Consider the following 21,571-nt stretch of genomic DNA (forward strand, 5'->3'; position numbering starts at 1 on the left):
ACAAAGAAGAAGGATTGGTAGTTGGAAAACATGGCCTTGGTGATAGAAACAATGCCAGAGATCACATCATTGAATTTTGCAAGACCAGTGACTTCTTCATTGCAAATACCTTTTTTCACCAACATAAATGGCAACTATACACATGGACCTTGCCAGGTGGAATACACGGGAATCAAATCGACTACATCTGTGGAAAGAGACAACGGAAAACTCAATGTCATCAATCAGAACAAGGCCAGAGGCCAACTGCAAATCATGGAGGTGATTGCATCGCTAAAAAGTTGCCAAACTACATCACACCTGCCAAACCATTGAAGATCATGACCCAGCCAAGTTGACACACAACCTTATCATTGCACCTGGTGATTGATGTACTGCTGCAACCATTTTTGAATGATCTTTGGCAAAATGTTACCTGCTTGTGATATTAATGGTGTTGTTGTTAGGTGCTGTCGAGTTGGGTCTGACTCATAGCGACCCTATGCACAACAGAATGAAACACTGCCTGGTCCTGCGCCATCCTCACAATCATTATGCTTGAGCTCGTTGTTGCAGCCACTGTGTCAATCCACCTCTTTGAGGGTCTTCCTCTTTTCCACTGACCCTGTACTTTGCCAAGCATGATGTCCTTCTCCAGATACTGATCCCTCCTGACAACATGTCCAAAGTATTACTATATTGTTCGATATTATATTGTTCGATATTAATGATACTGTTTGATAATTTGTGTGTTCTGTTGGGTCACCTTTCTTTGGAATGGGCACAAATATGGATCTCTTTCAGTCAGATGGTCAGGTATCTGTCTTCCAGATTTCTTCGCATAGATAAGCACCTCTGGTATTGCTTTACTGTACATAGATACAGTTGTTTATCAGCTAGCAGAGAAACCTGTTGTATCACTTTTTCTGTTGTGTAACTAGAGGAGATTGAACCTTATCCAGTTATTGCTGTTAACAAACTTGGAAAACATAATATGGCCAAGCTCTATTTACTGGCTCTTTACTCTCCACATTAGCTTTCATTCGCTCTCCTCTAGCCTGGGACCTCCTTCTCCTTCCCACTGTATCTAAGGAGGTAGAAGTCTGCATCAAAGCTTGATTTGGGTTTAACTCCTATTTAGAGAGTCAGTGTCCTTTTTGTAAAGGCATTTCCCTTTTTTAGTAGGGACAAGAATCGTCTAGGAAAAATATATAGAACTTTTTAAAACATTTTTATTGAGGTATGTTTGATAAAATGCAAAAATTTAAGTGTATGCTGTTCAGTGAATTTTTACGTATGTCAATAGAGTAAGACAGAGTATATTTCTAGCACCCTAGAAACCCCTTTTGTGCCCCTTCCAGTCATTATCCCACAAGGAAACCATTTCTAACACCATAAATTATTTTTGCTGATTCTTGAACTTTATAAAAATGAAATTCAACAGCATGTACTCTTTTGTGTGTGGCTTTTTTTGCTCAACATGAAAGACTCAGGAGACTTTTTTTTTTTAATCTTTTTTGCCCTTTTCCTCAGTTCTGCAATGAGAATACATGACTATAATTTAGCTTATTATTATTAACAAATTGTATCTTTAAAAATGGTAGCAATACTTGCCAACTACAAAATTTTCATAAAATATGGGTGTTCCCCCCCCACCACAAGAAGAAAAAGTAGACTTTTAAAAATCAGGAGCCATTCAAAGAGTTTATAATCTCATATGTAAATACTGTGTATAAGATGTATGCTTCCCCAGAGCTGGCAAAGTGGCTCTGACTTCCTCTTGGCCTCTTATCACCACCCCCTGCCCCCAGCCCTGTGGTATCCACACATCCTAACAGAAACCAGCCTGTGGCTGGACCCCACTGCAGAGACCAGAGGCAGCCCCAGCCAAGGCAGGGGCCCAGGCGGGCATCTCAGGGGGAGACTTTCTGGCTAAAGACATTGGAGACTGAGCCCTAGTACCCCATTCTGGGAGGGGCCCCGTGTGGGCTGGAGTCAGTGGGAGGAGGAGGGACACCAAGTGACTCATAGCTATTTGCTTAACCTTGAGCTGGAATTATAAATTTGGCCTGTGGCTCCAGGGCCAGCGTCGTTCCAGCAGTGGGATAGGGACAGTAGTGGTCATAGGGACATTATGCTGGCTAGAGGACTCCCCCCACGCTCAGTCCGGCTCAGAGGCTTCCGGTCCCTCCTGAGTGCCCTGTGGGAGGGCCCGGGGCATCCCAGGGTGCCGACTGGAGAAGGAGCCAATAGCATCTGCACACAAAGCCCTCGCCCCTACAGTGAAGTCCCTTCCCCTGGTGACAATGGCTGGCTGAACCTGTACCACTTCTGGAGGGAGAAGGGTTTGCACCAACTCCACTACCGCCAGGTCCAGAATTTCCAGAAGTTTGGCCCCATTTACAGGTAAGCCTGGCAGAGGGTGGGGGCTGACGGAATTGGGCGGTGGGATGGCTTGGGCAACCCAGCTGTGCTACCCTCTCCCTAAATCGTTGGCTCCCCCATTCCAAGCTCCTCATCTACCTTCTGATTTGATCTCTTCCAGGTCCGGGGAAGGTGGCTGGAGAAGGGAAACTCTTCTCAGATTGTGGGGTCTGTTCCCAGCCCCCAGGTCTCAACCCTCCCTAGGCCCCACACCCTTTGAAATTTTATGGGAATAGTAAGAGAACAAGCACTACTCGATGCCTGCTGACATCCTCTATCCTCAGGACAGCCTGTAAGGGTGGTTTATTACCCCTGTTGTCAGGAGGAGACAGGCTCAGAGAGGTTAGGATTCTTGCTCTGGTCACACAGCTAGAGCTCTGCCCTGCTGGGGTGCTAACCTCATCCCTTTCCCCTATGCCAGGCTCCCAGTGGCTGATTTACCTTTCCCAAGTATCTGCCTGGTTTCCTGCTACGAGGGGCCTTTAGTCTCTTGGTCTCTGAGCCCCAGGCCTGTGACCTGGGTACCGTCCTGGGTGGGAGGTCTTATTCCTTCCCGTTTTAGCAACTTCTAAGGTGGCTCTCCTTCAAGCCACACCTGGGTTGTCCTGAGAGCACAATTGAGAGGGACAGGAGGTGGTGGAGGTGATAGGTGGGGTCAGGGAAAGCAGTGCATTTTGCTTTAAGTGAAAGGGTTTTTATCAACTCAATTCTAATGGGACATCAGGAAGACATTGGCACAGGAAGCTGGGGAAAGGGCTCGGCTATGAAACATGGGCTGGGGCAGGGTGGGGTGGAGGGGCAAGCTGCTTGTTTGTGTTGGGTCTAGCTACCCACTCCTCAGGGTCACTTCCCTTCTCCCACAATCCCTTTTGAAGTCTAAACTGGAGTCTTACAACTGGTGCAAGTGGGGGGTAGGAAAAGTGGTAGGGGGAGAAGATGGGACGGCCTGGGGATGGGAGTTGCTGAGTGCTTGGATGTGGGAGAAGATTGCTCCAGTGTCTCTCCCTTCCTCCTCTCTCTGCACCTCCTAGGTCTGTGGTGCCCCTGTCCCCAACCTTGCTTCGTGGTAATCTCTCCTCTGTCCCCACTTCCTTCCCTCAGCCTCCTTCCCCAATTCCTCTCCCCACCTCCCAGGAACAAGAATGACTTTTCATTTTATCCAGCCCTTTATTTTCTGAGTCACTTTCACCTAAGCCTTGCAGCATGTCCTTGAAGTTGATGTTATTCTCCCTACCTTAACCAGTTGCTGTCGAGTTGATTCTGACTTATGGTGATCCCATGGGTGTCAGAGCAGAACTGTGCTCCATAGGGTTTTCAGGGGCTGATTTTTTTTTTTTAAATAATTTTTATTATGCTTTAAGTGAAAGTTTACAAATTAAGTCATTCTCTCACACAAAAACCCATATACACCTGCTACATACTCCCAATTACTCTCCCCCTAATGAGACAGCCCGCTCTCTCCTTCTACTCTCTCTTTTCGTGTCCATTTCACCAGCTTCTAACCTCCTCCACCCTCTCATCTCCCCTCCAGGCAGGAGATGCCAACATAGTCTCAAGTGTCCACCTGATCCAAGAAGTTCACTCCTCACCAGCATCCCTCTCCAACCCATTGTCCAGCCCAAGCCATGTCTGAAGAGTTGGCTTCGGGAATGGTTCCTGTCCTGGGCCAACAGAAGGTCTGGGGACCAGGACCATCGGGGTCCTTCCAGTCTCAGTCAGACCATTAAGTATGGTCTTATGATAATTTGGGGTCTGCATCCTACTGCTTTCCTGCTCCCTCAGGGGTTCTTGGTTGTGTTCCCTGTCAGGTCAGTCATTGGTTGTAGCCGGGCACCATGTAGTTCTTCTGGTCTCAGGATGATGTAGTCTCTGGTTCCTGTAGCCCTTTCTGTCTCTTGGGCTCATTGTTATCTTGTGTTCTTGGTGTTCTTCATTCTCCTTTGATCCAGGTGGGTTGAGACCAATTGAGGCATCTTAGATGGCTGCTTGCTAGCATTTAAGACCCCAGACGCCACTCTTCAAAGTGGGATGCAGAATGTTTTCTTAATAGATTTTATTACGCCAATTGACTTAGATGTCCCCTGAAACCATGGTCCCCAGCCCCCTCCCCCTGCTACGCTGGCCTTCGAAGCATTCAGTTTATTCAGGAAAACTTCTTTGCCTTTGGTTTAGTCCAATTGTGCTGATCTCCCTGTATTGTGTGCTGTCTTTCCCTTCACCTAAAGTAGTTCTTATCTACTATCTAATTAGTGAATGCCCCTCTCCCACCCTCCCTCCCTCCCCCCTCTTGTAACCACGAAAGCATGTTTTCTTCTCAAGTTAAACTATTTCCCCAAGTTCTTGTAATAGTGGTCTTATGCAGTATTTGTCCTTTTGCAACTGACTAATTTCACTCAGCATAATGCCTTCCAGGTTCTTCCATGTTATGAAATGTTTCACCGATTCCTCACTGTTCTTTATCGATGTGTAGTATTTCCTTGAGTGGATATACCGTAATTTATTTATTCATTCATCCATTGATGGGCACCTTGGTTGCTTCCATGTTTTTGCAATCGTAGACAGTGCTGCAATAAACATGGGTGTGCATATATCTGTTCATGTGAAGGCTCTTATTTCTCTAGGATATATTCCGAGGAGTGGGATTGCTGGATCGTATGGTAGTTCTATTTCTAGCTTTTTAAGGAAGTGCTAAATCGATTTCCAAAGTGGTTGTACCATTTGACATTCCCACCAGCAGTGTAGAAGTGTTCCAATCTCTCCACAGCCTCTCCAACATTGATTATTTTGTGTTTTTTGGATTACTGCCAGCCTTGCTGGAGTGAGATGGAATCTCGTTGTAGTTTGGATCTGCATTTCTCTAACGGCTAATGATCGTGAACATTTCCTCATATATCTGTTAGCTACCTGAATGTCTTCTTCAGTGAAGTGTCTATTCATACCTTTTGCCCATTTTTTAACTGGGTTATTTGTCTTTTTGCAGTTGAGTTTTTGCAGAATCATGTAGATTTTAGAGATCAGGCGCTGATCAGAAGTGTCATAGCTAAAAACTTTTTCCCAGCCTGTAGGTAGTCTTTTAACTCTTTCGGTGAAGTCTTTGGATGAACATAGATGCTTGATTTTTAGGAGCTCCCAGTTATCTCGTTTTCATCTACATTCTTTATAATGTTATGTACACTGTTTATGCCACGGATTAGGGCCCCTAACTTTGTCCCTATTTTTTCTTCCATGATCTTTATCGTTTTAGATTTTATATTTAGGTCTCAGGGGCTGATTTTTCAGAGGTAGATCCCCAGAACTTTCTTCTGAGGTCCCTCTGGGTGGGCTTGAACCTCCAACCTTTTGGTCTGCAGTTGCACGTGTTAACCATTTGCACCACCCAGGGACTTCTGTCGCCATCTACAGGTGGGGAAACCGAAGCCCAGGGAGGAGAAGGGTCTACTGACCTCACACAGCTCAGCAGGGCAAAACCAGAGCTGGAACCCAAATTGTTGGACTCTTCTAGTCTGTGTCCATTATGACTCTGTAACTTATAGTGTAGAAAATGATAAACTTTTGGATCAATGTGAGGAATTTAAATACAACTTTTGTGGGAGGTTTTCTTCAGACAAAAGCTGTTTCAGTTCTTACCAAACAATTTAGGAAATACAGACAAACACAAATGAAGACTTGAAGTCACGTACAATCTGTTTCGATAATATTCATGTACCTTTAAGAAAGTGAACATATTATATATGCTGTTTAGTGTTGTCCCAGGACATAAGGAGGGCTTCTTTTCTTTCTCCCTTAACATAACTTTAAAAGGAAGGATAGTATTGCATAGTTTGAATGTGCCCTATTTTTCCAACCAGTTCTTTGAAGCTGGTGTTTAGCCCATTCTCATTTTTTGCAATTAGCCACAATGCTGGCATGAACAGCCTCCTCTCTCAGGCACGGTTGGCCAGTGTTGGATCATCCCCTGGGGCTAGATTTCCAGAAGTGAAGTTGATCATAATGATAGCAGTTTAAGGACTTTGCTGAACTGGAGTGGGGTTGCAGGGTGGAATGGGGCACTGGTTAGTGGTGCAAAGACATGTAGTGGCCAGAAAATCACTGAGGGAACTTTCTGGGAAGCTGTGGACAAGGGAAGGCCTGAGAGGCTTGGGAAGGCAGGCCAAGACTTTGTGAGTCAGTGGGTAACACAGCTGTCTTTGTCTCTGTCTCTCTCTCTCACACACACATACATACTTGGCTTGCAACCGTGTGTTTTTTAGTCTTGATATTTTGCCTTGAAGTGTATCTTGGATTCCTTTCTTACGTAAAAGGTGGACACAAGCTTGAAGTGGACTTTTCTGTTGTTTCACAACATTTAATAGAGACTGTCTGCAAAACACTGTGGCAGGTATATCTATACTTGGGGCTTGATGCTTCACCGCAGTTTTGTGTTAAGAGAACAAGTGCTTTGTTCCGTGTCCGACTCTTGGGTGCAGGATGGCTGCTCCCGGAATTCTAGTCCGAGACTCTAGAAGGGGTTGGTTGGCCTGATAGGTGGCCTACCTGGTGACCTACACGAAACTCGAGCTGACTGGTGTTCTTTCACGGTGTGTGGAGTTATGCCAGTGGTGATATGTCAAGTGTGGCAGGTTTATAATTTCCACGAGGATGGAGGGTGGAGGTGCTGAGGGTCAGAACACAGAATAGGTGGGTATGAGCGGAGGACTTGAAAGTCCAAGAAAGGCTCTGGGGTGAGGCTGATCCTGCAACAACCGTGCTAAGAATGATAGCAAAGCTGTTACTTACAGAGTCTTTAAGAAGGGTCACATCTATACACTCCATATCATTCTGTCCTTCGGCAAACTTGTGCACCAGGTACTATATGTATCTCCATATTATAGGAAAGGAAATGGAGACTCAGAGAGGTAAAGGGACTCGCTGTATGACTTGAGATTAAGGGGCTTGCCTCAGATCACACAGCTAGTAAGTTGTGAGCCAGAATCCAGACCCAGGCCCTCTGTCTCCGAAGTATATGCTCTTAACCAGTATGTGGTCATGCTGAGAACCCTGCCCAGGGTTTCCATGGCTCTCCTTGGATCCTATGTCACAGCCCTTCTCCCCCGACCCTCCAGGGAGAAGCTAGGCACCATGGACTCGGTTTTTATTGTCAGCCCTGAAGATGCGGCCATTCTCTATAAGTCTGAGGGCCCCCTCCCAGAACGCTACCACGTCCCACCCTGGACTGCTTATCACCAGCATTACAAGAAACCCATCGGGGTCCTGTTCAAGTGAGTTCTGGGCCATCTCCCAGGGGATGGATGGAGATGAGGGGAGGGCAGAGGCTGTGGGTCAGGGGCAAGGTCCAGGCTTCCCTCTGCCCTTTCTACGTGGGGCCTCCGGGTAAAGCCTGTCAACTTCTTACCTCTCTAAAGCAAAGATGGGGATGATGAACTGCTGGTCAACCTTCAGGGAACTGGTGAGGCGGAAGATCTGAATGGGCAAGATAAGACCTTGCAAAGTTCTCAGTTACTGCTTCATTCATTAAGTCTTGCCTTATTGAGAACCTACGACACGCCAGGCCTTGTGCCAGGGCTAGGGGTACAATGATAAGTAGGGCAGGTTCCTGCCACCTTGAGTCCCCCACAGTCTAAAGGGACAGGAAAAAGGTGGACAAATCAGTGTATTTAAGCATGTTGTTGTTGTTAGATGCCGGTGAGTCAGCTCTGACTCATAGAGACCCTGTGTAAAACAGAATGAAACACTGCCATCCTGTGCCATCCTTGTAATGTTTGAGCCCATTGTTGCAGCCACTGTGTCAGTTCATCTTGTTGAGGGTCTTCCTCTCTTTCGCTGACCTTCTTCTTCTTTTTTTAAAATAATTTTTATTGTGCTTTAAGTGAAAGTTTACAAATCAAGTCAGTCTGTCACATATAAGCTTAAATACACCTTACTTGACCTTCTTTACCTAGCATAATGTCCTTCTCCAGGCACTGATCCCTCCTAATAACATGTCCAAAGTACATGAGACAAAGCCTCACCATCCTCACTTCTAAGGAACATTCTGGCTGTACTTCTTCCAAGACGGATTTGTTCATTTTTCTGGCAGTCCATGGTATGTTCAATATTCTTTGCCAACACCATAATTCAAATGCATCAGTTCTTCTTTGGTCTTCCTTACTCATTGTCTAGCTTTCGCATACATATGAGATGACTGAAAATACTCTGGCTTGGGTCAGGTGCACCTTAGTTTTCAAGGTGACATCTTTGATTTTTAATATTTTACAGAGGACTTTTGCAGCAGATTTGCTCAATGCAACACATCACTTGATTTCTTGACTGCTGCTGCCACGGGTGTTGATTGTGGATTTGAGTAAAATGAAATTCTTTACAACTTCAATATTTTTTCCATTTATCATGATGTTGCTTATTGGTCCAGTTGTGAGGATTTTTGCCTTATGCTGAGGTGCAATTCATACTGAAGGGTGTAGTCTTTGATCTTCATCAGTAAGTGCTTCAAGTCCTCTTCACTTTCGGTGTATTTAAACATAAACCTGTTGCCATCAAGTTGATTTTGACTCATAGCGACCCTAAAGGACAGAGTAGAACTGCCCCATAGGGTTTCCAAGGAGTCCCTGGCTCATTCGAACAGCTGACCTTTTGGTTAACAGCTGAGCTCTTAACCACTGCACCACCAGGGCTCCTATTTAAGCATAGTAGATAGCATTTTCCACTAAATTGCTCATCAACATTTTAAAATGTGACCACATCAAGTGTCTGGAAGACGTGGAGCAGCTGGAGCTCTCATACGATACTGCCACCAGTAGCCATCAAGTCGACTGTGACTTATGGTGACCCCATGTGTGTTAGAGTAGGACTGTGCTCTGCAGGGTTTTCAATGGCTGATTTTTTTGAAACAGAACACCAGGCCTTTCTTCCAAGGTGCCTCTGGGTGAACTCAAACTTCCAACCTTACAGTTACCAGTTGAGTGTGTTAGAAGTTCGTTTCACCCAGGGACTCCCATACATTACTAGTGGGGGTGTACTTGTACCACCACTTTGGAAAATGGTTGGACATTATCTCCTAAGGTTGAACATTCACATACATATGACTCAGCAGCTCTCAAGGATATACTCCAAAGAAACCCCAGGGACGTGTGCTAGAATGTTTGCAGGGGGTGCTGTGAATAATAGCAAAAGCCAGGAAAACAGGCAAATGCTCAACTGGGGCATAAGTGAGTAAACCATGGTATACACCCGTCAAAATGAATGGACTCAGATCCCAGAAGCATGACAGCTTTTGTAAGATGTAGAAAACGAATATAGATTTTTTTTAAAGTATGTTTTAGAAACATACTTATCTCTAGAAATAAAGGTGGATCAATGCCTTAGTTATCTAGTGCTGCCATAACAGAAATACTGCAAGGGGATAGCTTTAACAAACAGAAATTTGTTTTCTAACAGTCTAGGAGGCTAGAAATCCGAATTCAGGGCGCTGGCTCTAGCGGCAAGCTTTCTTTCTCTGTTGGCTCTGGGCGAAGGTCCTTGCCTCTTCAGCTTGTTTCCTGGTTCCTTGCAGATCTCCATGTGGCTTGACTTCAATCTTCCCCCTTCTCTGCTTCTCTCGCTTGCTTATTTAATCTCTTTTATATCTCAAAAGAGATTGACTCAAGACATATGCTATACTAATCCTGCCTCATTAACGTAACAAAGACAATCCATTCCCAAATGGGATTATAACCACAGACATAGAGGTTAGGATTTACAGCATATATTTTGGGGGAACACAATTCAATCTGTAACAATCAGATAACACTATCTGCAAAAGAAAGCAAGCGATTCAGTTGGTGGTTCCCTTAGATGGGGAGGCAAGGGGTGGGATGCAGGAGGACCAGGGAGTCCAATCTAAGGTATTGTCCAGTTCCTAGTTTTTCTGTGGGGTGGGGAGTTTATAACAACATTCTTACAACCAACAATACAACAACAAACCAAAAACCACAAAGGGGCTTTGGATGAATCAATTTTCAAGAGCAAAAACCCACTGCCGTTGAGTCAATTCCAACTCATAGCAACCCTTTAGGACAGAGTAGAACTCCTCCATAGAGTTTCCAAGGAGCACCTGGTGAGTTCGACCTGCCAGCCTCTTGGTTAGCAGCTGAGCGCTTAACCACTACACCACCAGGGTTTCCCAATTTTCAAGAGAAGGCCACAAATCAAGGGTTAAGATTATCCCAATTCTGGGCACCTGGGATCCCCACCACCAGCACCACCAGCATGAGTAGTGGGGCATGGGGTGCAAAGGAGCAGAGACAGGTCATAAAAAGTGACACAGAGAGGCCCTTTGAATAGCGAACGGTGAGCATCGGCCAGGAGGAAGAGGAAGCCATGTGGAAGGCAGGCCTGGCAGCTGACTCAAAGACTGGTGGGCCTGAAAGTTTCCTAAAGGTTATAAAAGGTAAGTTCCTGGCTTGCAGCAGCAGAGGAAGTGGCAGGAGCTCAGGATTTTGTTCTCCTTCATCCTCTTTCTCCCTGTCTTCTCTCCTAGGCTGGGCGGGAGCAGAGAGGAGGTGAGAGGCAGAGGGTATTGGGAGGAGGTGGGGCACCTTGACATGAATGCTGGGCACACACAGCTGAGCCTTGGCATCCTGGGAGAGTCCCCCTCCCCAGGTGCTTGCCAGGTTGGGGGCTGTCTGTGATCATGATGGCCCGAGGGCCCATATCTTTCCAGGAAGTCAGAAGACTGGAAGAAAGACCGGTTAGCCCTGAACCAGGAGCTGATGGCTCTGGAGAGCATAAAAAACTTCGTGCCCCTGCTGGACCCAGTGTCTCAGGACTTCGTCAGCCTCTTGCACAGGCGCATCAATCAGCAAGGCTTTGGGAAGTACTCAGGGGACATCAGTGATGACCTGTTCCGCTTTGCCTTTGAGTGTAAGGGCCTTGTACCTGGCACGCAGTGGGTCTGGGGTGGGAGAACTTAGGGTCCACTGTCCTACCTTGAGACCCAGGGCAGACCTTGCAGAAGCGTTGCGCTTGGCTTCTGGGATGAGCTGTTGAATACCTCCTCCACCATCAGCTACCCAGGGGGAGCTGTATACTTTCTCATTTGGCACTCATGCTGTGGGGGCAAGAGTCCCCAAAGCGTAGGTCCCATTGCCACAGTCCTTCAAAAGCCAGAGCTTGGCTTAGCCCTTCCTTCAGCAAATATCCTTCTTCTAGGACATAGACCTTCAAGGCCTGGGAGGGGAAGGTAGGCTTGGGCAGTTAACCTGAGTATTGAAGGATGTGTAGGAGTTATCTAGATGGTGTAAGGAGGTCAGGCAGTATAGTCAGAGGGAACAGCATATGCAAAGGATTTGTGGCTTGATAGGGAGGGTCACTGTAGGAGATTTGGGGTGCTTAGAACTTGGTATGAAATTGGGATTCAAATTCCTGACCTTGTATTTGGGAAAATCTTGGGCTTCCTATGGCTTCTTAGGCCCAGCCAGACTGAATCCTGAATGACCAATTACTCAGGGATTTTCATCTCCCAGAATTCCATGTGACTTGTTTCAGGATGTAACCAATTCATTTACAGAAAGGAATCTCCCTTCCCAGGAGGAAAGTCCAGAGGCTGCTCGGGGGTGCTGCTGGAAGGGTGGGGGTAGCAGTTTTATCCTGGCCTGGGCTGTCTTCTGGCTCTGCAGGAGACACTGCTCCCACCCAAGTGATCTTCTTTCAGGGTCTTCTGCAAGTCCCTTTGGAGGGCCTGGGTGGTTACAAGAAAGGCAGCTTCTCCCAGCCCTTTGGGATTCAAGGATCAGCTTCTTTATGGAAGGAGGCTGAGGTTAGATGCAAGAGATCATGTGTGTTGTGTGTTGTGTGTGTGTGCACATGCAAGCCAGGGAGTTGAGGACCTCTGGAAGCTGAGGTTCTGTGGTGGCCAGGGCCACGGCTCATCAAGCTCTGCCTCCCTCCATAGCTGTCACCAACGTTGTATTTGGGGAGCGGCTGGGGATACTGCAGGAGACGGTGGATCCTGAGGCCCAGCAGTTCATTGATGCGGTATACCAGATGTTCCACACTAGCGTCCCCATGCTCAGCATCCCCCCAGATCTGTTCCGCCTGCTCAGGACCAAGACCTGGAGGGACCACGTGGCTGCATGGGAGGTGATTTTCAGTAAAGGTGAGGGCTCCTTTGGCTGTACCCCTGAATGGCCAAGTATGGAAGGGGAGCAAGAGAACTCTGTCTATCTCAGGGAGTAGGAACCCAGGCCTGGGGCGGGGACAGAGAAAATCAGCTGGAGGGCCCAGGTCTGGGCCTGCCTCTTTGTTCTGTGTTATGGTGACATAATGGTTAAGTGCTCGGCTATTAATTGTAAGGTTGGCGGTAGGAACTCACCAGTTGCTCTAAGGCAGAAAGATGTGGCAATCTACTTCCCTGAAGATTTACAGCCTTAGAAACTCTACGGGGAAGTTCTACTCTATCCTGTAGGATTGCTATGAGTCAGAATCGATTCCCTGGTGATGGGTTTATGTCAACATGCCATGTAAGTAACCCACCCCCTAACGGGCAGGGATCAGCATAAGGAGGGTCCCAGAACCCCTGGAAATGGTGGCCCAGTGCTGGCTGTTAGGATGGTTAGATTTTTCTGTAGAAAGAGAATCAAAGGGATCCATCATTCCTCAAAGGGGCCTGTGATCCCCAGGAGGTTAAGGGTCAACGTCTCAGACACAGCCGTGCTTGGTAACAGAAGATTAGGACTTGGGTGAGAGAGACTGGGAGGCCAGGGGGAGAAGGCTGACTGGATGGTGGTGACCTGGAGTCAAATCCCTCCTCTGCCCCTTACATCCATTGACCTTGGGCAAGTGACTAACCACTCTGGGCCTCAGTTCCTTTCTCTGTAGAGTGGGGATGATATTACTTACCCCATAGAGTTGTGGTCAAGAATTAAATGAAAAAGCAGATACGATGACAGTACAGAGAAAGGGCTCCGTGAAACAGAAGCTTAAAAAGCACACAGCTCCAGAATCCTTGAGCTCTTGGTGTTGTTTCTTATTAAAGATCACTGTCCTTCCCTCCAGCCTGCAGGAAACCTGACTATTTTTTCTTTCCTTCTGCCTCCCCACCCCCACCCCAGCTGAACAATATACCCAGAGGTTCTATGGGGACCTGAGACAAAAAAAAGTTTTTGACAATTACCCTGGCATCCTCTACCGCCTCCTGGACAGTAGCAAGCTGCCCTTTGACAACATCAAGGCCAATGCTATTGAACTGCTGGCTGGCGGCGTGGACACGGTAAGGTTGCTGTAGGGTCCAGTGACCTCTGTGTGCACATGCCCTCCTCACCAGGCTGCCCTGGGGTCTGCAACCCCCCATCCTGGCTCACATACTTTGGACATGTTATCAGGAGGCACCAGTCCCTGGAAGAGGACATCATGCTTGGTAAAGTAGAGGGTCAGCTAAAGAGAGGAAGACCCTTAATGAGACAAATTGACACAGTGGCTGGAGCTATGGGCTCAAGCATACCAACAATTGTGAGGATGGCGCAGGACCGGGCAGTATTTTGTTCTGTCTACATGGGGTTGCTATGAGTCGGAACTGACTTGACAGCACCTAACAACAACAACAACAACCTGGCTCTATATCCTACCAGCACTGGTGGACCAATGTTTAAACGCTTGGCTGCTAAAAGAAAGGTTGGTTGTTCGAACCCACCTAGTGGCTCCGAGAGAGAAAGACTTGGCTATTACAGCCTAGAAAAAGCTGTGGGGCAGTTCTACTCTGTTTCATGGGGTCGCTATGAGTCGGAATCGACTCGAGGGCACCTAATAACAGTCCCCTAGGGGAGTCTGTGTACAGTGCAAACAGTTAACACACTTGACTGCTAACCAAAAGGCTGGAGTTTACCCATGGTACCCCAGAAGAGAGGCCTGATGACCTACTTCTGAAAAATCAGCATTGAAAACCCTATGGAGCAGAGTTCACTCTGACACACATGGGGTTGCCATGAGTTGGAATCGACTTGATAGCAACTGGTGGTGTTTTTTTAATCTCGTAATAGTGTGAGGTCAAAGTCAGGTCCCTGTGCAGAGTGTTTTGGGGCAGACCTGCCATTTTTGCTTTGCTTATCAGAGGGAGTGACTAGGTGTAGTCAGCAAGGCCTCAGTTCTACATGGAGTCTTTGAGAGGAGGAAGATTCCCCTAGAGGTTTGCTTGGTGGAAGCCCAGGAGCAGGACTATGTCCTCCCAGTCACGAGCCTCTAGGCTCTGAGCGAAGGCACAGCTCACTTAGAGCCGGGGAAGAAGACAGGGCCTCAAAGAAGTGGAGGCAAGAGGAATTTGGCCTGGACTCTGCTCTTCAGGGTCTTTATGTCATCTCCCATCCTCCCCCTCCAGACCTGGGTTCCCATGGTACCTGTATTAGTATCCCGTGGCTGCCGTAACAAACGATCACAAACTGGGTGGCTTAAAAACAATAGACATTCTCTCTTAGCTCTGGAGGCCTAAGAGCTAAGAGGGAATAAACTGAAGTTTCAAGTCAAGGCCTTGTCAGGGCTGCGCTCCCTTGAAAAGCTCTAGAAGAGACTCTTGTTGCCTCTTCAAGCTTTTGATGGCCTTTGACATTCCTTGGCTTGTGGCTGCATCACTCCAATCTCTGTCTCTGTGACACTGTGTCTCTCTTTTTTCTCTTATAAAGACATTGATCTTTGGATTCAGGGCTCACTTGGGTAATCCAGGAGCCCTGGTGGCCCAGTGGTTAAGAGCTTGGCTGCTAACCAAAAGGTCAGCAGTTCAAATCCACCAGCCGATTCTTGGAAACCCTATGGGACAATTCTACTCTGGCCTATAGGGTCGCTTGATGTGAGTTGGGATTCACTGGATGCCAATGGGTTTTGGGGTTTGGGTAATCCAAGATGATCTCACCGTGGGATCCTTAATTTATCTGCAAAGACCCTTTTTGCAAATAAGCTCATACTGGGGATGATTAGATTTTTCTGGACAAAGAGGATCAAAGGCATCTGCCATTCCTCAAAGGAGCCTATGATCCCCAAGGGGTTTAGGACCAGTGTTCTGGGGGTTAGGACACAGGCATAACTTTTTGGGGGATGACCTTTCAACACACTACAGCCCCGCCGGTGCCTAAAGGCATCTACTGTGGCGTCTCCCTCATGCCCTCTTGGTACAGGCAGCACCCAATACCACGAAAATTCTCTTCTTGAATGTCAAAATCTACCTTTGTGGACCACCCCTTTCCCCAGTCTCCTGCACTTTCCCGTGTTACTGTGACATACCGGTTGTCACTGAGTCAGTTCCGACTCATGGCGGCCCAGTGTGTGTTAGAGATGAGCTGTGCGCCACAGGGTTTGCAGTGGCTGACTTTTGGGAAGTAGATCACCAGGCCTTTCTTCTGAGGTGCCTCTGGGCGTAACTTGGTCCCTCAAGGTCTTTGAACGTGTCTAGGAAAATTCTATGGCTTTGCCTTGGTCAAGCTCTGCTGACTTTATATTCTGTGCTATCTTTCCTTGCATCAAAGTTAATATTTTATTATCTAGTTAGTGATTTTCCCTCCCCAGCTATCCCTTCCCTTGTAACCACCAAAGATTGCTTTTTTCTGTGTGTAAACCTTTTCTGGGGTTTTTATAATAGTGGTCTCATACAAAATTTGTCCTTTTGTGACTGCCTTATTTCCCTCAGCATAGTACCCTCCAGATCCATCCGTGTTGTGCAGGGTTTCCCAGACTCATCATTGTTCTTTATCACTGCATAGTGTTCCACTGTGTGTGCATACCGTAACTGCTTTATCCATTCATCTGTTGATGGTCACTTAGGTTGTTTCCATCTTTTTGATACCGTGAATAATGCTGCAGTGAACGTGGGTGTGCATATGTCTATTTGTGTGATGGCTCTTATTTCTCTAAGATATATTCCTAGGAGCAGGGTTGCTGGATGGTATGGTATTTCTACATCTAACTTTTTGAGGAGGTGCCATATCATTTTCCATAGTAGAGGTGGATTTTTTTTAAAGCATATTTTAAACATAGTTCATGGTCAGAAGAGATCTCCAAAAGACACCTGCACCAAACAAGCTATTATTATCAGGTAACATTCGTTGAGCATGTCCTATATGGCAGGCAGGGCCTTAAGCTTTTTACACGTGTTGTTGTTGTTAGTCGCCGTCAAGTTGGCCCTAACTCATAGTGATCTTATGTATAACAGAATGAAACACTGCGGATTCTGTTCTGTCTCCATGATCTTTGATATGTTTGAACCTGTTGTTGAGGCTACTGTGTCACTCCATCTCACAGAGGGTTGTTACACATATTAGCTTATTTAATATTCACAAACACCACTATAAGCCACCTTAATATTGTCCTCATTTTTTAGATAAGAAAAGTGATGCACAGGGAGGTTAAGTGACTTGCTCAAGGTCACACAGCCAGTAAATTAATTGCCTTATTAAACAAGTATCACCTGAGTACCTACTCTGTGTCAGGCTTTCCACAAATACATTTGATCTGAGTCTTGAAGGAGTACATACTTGCTTCCAAGGTGGAGCATGAAATTCCAGGAAGAGGAAAGACTTGGTGGCATGAGGATGATTTCTGGGCTTCAGGAGCTGAGTGTAGCTCAGTGTGGCTAGAGCGTAAGAGTGGGAGATGGTGCTTGGGGAGCAGCAGGCAAGAAGCAGACGTTGAGGGGCCTCATGAGTCAGGCCAGAATATCTGGACTTTATGTGGAGCCCAGGCAAGGACTTTAAGCTAGGACGTGGCTGGGTGACATTTTCTCATTGTTGTTCCTGCTGGGAGGAAGGAGGGTGTCCAAGGCTTTTGGATAAAAATGTGACTCTTGGTAATATAAGGTGTCAGTGTCCTAACCTCTTTTCCCAGGAGGGAGCACTGCCCCAGGCTGTGGTCCCAGATGGGTTTAGTTTGTCACCACTGAGAAATTTGGGATGACTGTGGGGTTCGATTAGGATCATTCATGCCCCCAGCAGAGGACTCAAGATCACACCTTTTGGCTAACATTGATATGAGCTTGTTAACCTTGGTACATGCCACATGCTAATTGCAACAATGATAGAAAACAGGTCTGTTTGTTAGGGTTTCAGTATCTTTGAGGTTGACTTTAAGCTGGTACAGGCAAACCCCGAGGTTTTGGGAACTTATACTTGGGAGGGGATGGTTGTTTAACAAGGCATTCTAAAGGAATGACACAGTCATTCAGGAGTACAACAATGAAAGCAATAGGATTTGATCTCAAAAGGCCCCTGGAGTTCTTTGGGAGTTGACGTGGAGTTGTAGGTGACACTCTCCTGGCTGTGGAGATGGTGGGTTTCTGGTGATGAGGACAGGGAAGGAAGTGGGTTCAATTTATGTGGGCAAGGGACAAGTGCTGTCCCAACATCCTGCATGGGCAGGGAGAAGGCTTCCTGTGCCTTATGCTTTGCTTTTGCTAATGGCGGTCTTTAGAGAATGGGAGGAGTGTGGGACAGGTGGTTGGAAAGGACAATTTAGCATGGGTCATGGACCTCAGAGAGCCCCAGGAGTGACAGGCCTTCCCGGTCTTCTGCATTCCGGTCCCTGCCAGACATCCATGACACTGCAGTGGAACATGTATGAGATGGCCCGCAGCCTGAGGGTACAGGAGGTGCTGAGGGCAGAGGTCCTGGCTGCCCGGCGCCAGGCCAAGGGAGACATGAACATGATGCTCAAGTTGGTTCCGCTCCTCAAAGCCAGCATCAAAGAGACGCTGAGGCAAGTCCACATCCACCTGTACCCCCTGCCAAAACCCCTGGGCAGGGCCAGGGCAGTGCCAGGGGACAAGGTTAGAAGGATGGGTTGGTGGAGGAGATGGGTAACAGGAAGTGAGGGGGCTGGGGAGACCACTGGAAATGAGAGGAGAAACTAGAGTCCAGATCCTACCTCCAGTTTCCCCAGATATTGCAGCTGAGTTGGGGGGCCATGCCGGGTGAAGAGGTGGGGGCATGGCTGGTACCCAGGTCTTGGAGGCTGTCAGCTGGAGTGTCCTTCTCCCACAGACTCCACCCCATCTCCGTGACAGTTCAGAGATATCTTCCAAATGATGTGGTTATTCGTAATTACAAGATTCCTGCCAAGGTAGGTGCGGCAAGGGGGCTCAGGCTCTGGCAGTCAGACACGGGAGCCTGGGGCAGGCTGTGCAATTGCAGAGAGATGGAGGTGATGGGGGCTCTGTCTTGCTTTTCCCCTGGAACCTGGTGGGGCCCTCGGAAGTAGCAGCCCAAGTTTGAATGAATGAGGACACCATGGGGTGTGATTTCTGGAATGTTGCTGGAGTCCTTGGTTGGGAGAGAAAGTCCACGGGGTGGCTTAAGTCTCAGGGAGCTCTCTGGGGCTGAAGAAGGGACCGGACAATCCCTTGGGCCATCTGTGGACTTTTGTCTCCAGGCATCCCAGGATCCTAATGGACTTGGGGCCAGGGACACCACCCCCATTTGATGGGTGAGGCTCAGGGAGGGTCAGAGACTTGTTCCAGGTTATACAGTGAGCAGAGTGTCCTGTCCTGGGTGACTGGGTAACCATGCTGGGGAGCAGTTGTGGGGAAGGGAGAGTTGGGGAGTGGGAAAGCTGTCTGTCACGCTACTCTGGCCTCCATCCACCCCGCCACAGACATTGGTACAGGTGGCCGTCTTCGCCATGGGTCGGGATCCCGCCTTCTTCTCCAACCCAGAGTGTTTTGACCCAGCCCGATGGCTAAACAAAGACAAGGACATCACCTACTTCCGGAACCTGGGCTTTGGCTGGGGTAGCCGGCAGTGTGTGGGGCGGCGCATCGCCGAGGTTGAGATGACGATCTTCCTTATCCATGTAAGTTGGGCTTAGGGACATCTGGACATCCTGGGCAGGCCCCGGCTCCTAGTGAAAGCACCAACCCTCCTCCTCCCATCTCTGTCCAGAGCCCAGGGTATATCTTCCCCCAGTCACTTGCCCTCCCCCTTGGCCCAGTCCCTAGCCCACAGCCCCCTGCCGCCTTCTCTTTTGGGCTAATCCACTCATCACTCACTAGTGTCCGCTGGCCATCCACCCCACTCTCCAACTCCCAGTGGTGATGGGATGGAGTGGGATGAGAATGGGGTTTTGTAGAAATGGGTTAAGGGCAAGGTCTAAAACAAGGGAACAGAGCATTGGTGGTATGTTTTTAGGCACTGCAAAGGGTTGACTGAGAAGCCGGAGGTAAACTCCTTGGAGCTCCCTAAATCACCCTTCTAGGCACTGCCTACAGGTGACTGGAGTCCTGACCTCAGGGAGACAGCCCCTACCCTCCTCCCTGCTAATTTCACCACCCTCCTTTCTCAGATTCTGGAAAACTTCAAAATTGAGATCCAAAATCTCAGTGATGTGAATACCAAGTTCAATCTCATCCTGATGCCTGACAAGCCCATCTTCTTAACCTTCCGGCCCCTCAACAAGGACCTGCTCCACATGTGATGGAAGGTGGGCCCTGCCCGTCCTGCCATGAGGCCTGCCGTGGTTTGAGAGGGAGGCCTGGGGATGGGGTAGGGCCTGTACGGCCTCTGCATCTTCAATTTTCTGTCCCCCACCCCCACTTCTTCCCGCCCCCACTCTGACCAGGAGGCAGCCACTGGGTGGATGGGTTTGGGTCTCAGTGGTCAACCTTCTGAGCTCAACTGGTAGTTCCTCTCTCCCTCCACCTCTTTCCCCTCCTTGCCCATTCTAGGAAGACAATAAACAGCTATGTTATGTGAAGTGTTTTAATTTATATCTGACCCCTAAGGTATTCACCACTCCTATGGGGACGGTCCCTGACCCCTGGGTCAACATCACGAGCTGGGCCTGTATAGTGGACCTGAGACATCCACATTTGAGGCCATCTCTGTCGTACCCACCCCCGCTACAGCAACTCAGGAGCCTGCAGGACCAATCTCCCTGCTCCCTGGGGCTTGAGGAGCAGAGGAAACAGAGGGCTTATTGTCACTGTGCCAGGAGCGACTGGAGCCACCAGGCCATGGAACCAAGGAGTGGGGTGGAGTCTACTGAGAACAGGGTGGACTGAGAGGGGGCCAATCCTAGCAGGGCCGAGACTCTGGGTGGGAATCCCCCGTGAAGTCATGAGAACTTTTCTGCCAAGGGCCAGCCAAAGTCTTGGCCAGGGCATTGTGTCACGGAAGGGTGGGTGTGAGGTGACTGACCCTGGGGGCAGGGGTGAGAGGCCAGCATACTTCTGCCCTATCTGACTTCTGCCCCCTTCTGGAGTCACCCCCGGCCTAGAGTTCCTGCCCCAGGGGGATGTGTCTACCTGCCCAACTCTGGGCAGTGGGCAGGGTGACTGCAGAGAATCCCTAGCGCATTATTTGGACTGTCAGACACTGGTCCTCAATTTCAGCCTCCTTAACCCCCTCTGAAGGAGCCCTGGTGGTGCTGTGGTTAAGTGCTCAGCTGCTAACTGAAAGGTCACTCCAAAGGAAAAAGATGTGGCAGTCTGCTTCTGTAGATTTGTGGCCTACTCTGTCCTATAGGGTCACTGTGAGTCGAAATTGACTCAATGGCAACTGGTTTGTTTGGAATCCTTCTGAGTTCCAGAACTGTGTGAGCAGGTCTCTGATCCTCCCTGGGCTTCAGCTACCTACATCCCCTAAGACAGGGGAGCTTGTCCAGCTTGGGACAGTGGCCCAGCTGGCTTGGCCTCTTCTGCCGGGATCTGAAGGTTCTGGGTCCGCTTTTGGAGCCTTTGTGCTTTTCCCCATTACACGACCCTCTTTCTCTCTTTCCCCCTTCTCTTCTCTTCTCCAGGCCTGAGTCACCTTGGACTCAGAAACGTTAGAGCTGGAAAGGGCCTTACTGACAAAGAGGTCAAGCTCTCCCTGGGATAGGTGGGGAACTAAAGCCCAGAGAGGTCGCTTGAGTTACCCAAGGTCACACAGCATGCTTACATCTAGAACCAGGTCTGTTGACTCAGTCCAGGGCTCCTTCTCCTGTCCCTGTCCCAGGACAGGCAGGTGGCTATGGGCTGCAGCAGAGGGTCCAGGCCCAGCAAGAGACCAGAGTTGGGCCTGGAAGGAGAAATCTGGGGCTCCCAGGCTCCTCTGCTCCAAGAAAGAGGCAGATACTCACTGAACTACAGCATTTAATAAAGTCATTTTTAGGGGGTGGGATGAGACTCCCCAGCACACAGGGTGGGAGGCCTTCTCCAGCGCTCAGGTCTGCGTCTGCTGGGACTTTG

At 48.4% G+C, this 21,571-nt stretch overlaps 1 protein-coding gene across 1 annotated transcript; it reads left to right on the forward strand.

The window, feature by feature from the left end:
- Positions 1-2,009: 2,009 nt before the first annotated feature.
- On the forward strand, positions 2,010-20,037 carry LOC100665050 (cholesterol side-chain cleavage enzyme, mitochondrial). Its single transcript, XM_003413934.3, has 9 exons — positions 2,010-2,385; positions 7,506-7,661; positions 11,099-11,298; positions 12,329-12,532; positions 13,488-13,645; positions 17,939-18,105; positions 18,390-18,468; positions 19,000-19,197; positions 19,687-20,037. The coding sequence occupies exons 1-9, from the start codon at positions 2,114-2,116 to the stop codon at positions 19,816-19,818; spliced, it is 1,566 nt and encodes a 521-aa protein (XP_003413982.2). The 5' UTR covers positions 2,010-2,113; the 3' UTR covers positions 19,819-20,037.
- The last annotated feature ends 1,534 nt before the right edge of the window (positions 20,038-21,571 follow it).

Source organism: Loxodonta africana, chromosome 13, assembly GCF_030014295.1.
Source record: "Loxodonta africana isolate mLoxAfr1 chromosome 13, mLoxAfr1.hap2, whole genome shotgun sequence".
NCBI classification, from domain to species: Eukaryota; Metazoa; Chordata; class Mammalia; order Proboscidea; family Elephantidae; genus Loxodonta; species Loxodonta africana.

What these genes read in the sequence shown, in the direction of transcription:
- LOC100665050 (XM_003413934.3), top strand. Translation starts at nt 2,114, where the DNA reads ATGCTGGCTAGAGGACTCCCCCCACGCTCAGTCCGGCTCAGAGGCTTC. An exon ending in GGAGGTGATTTTCAGTAAAG is followed by an intron (nt 12,533 to 13,487) that starts GTGAGGGCTCCT and finishes CCCCCACCCCAG; the next exon opens with CTGAACAATATACCCAGAGG. An exon ending in AGCATCAAAGAGACGCTGAG is followed by an intron (nt 18,106 to 18,389) that starts GCAAGTCCACAT and finishes CTTCTCCCACAG; the next exon opens with ACTCCACCCCATCTCCGTGA.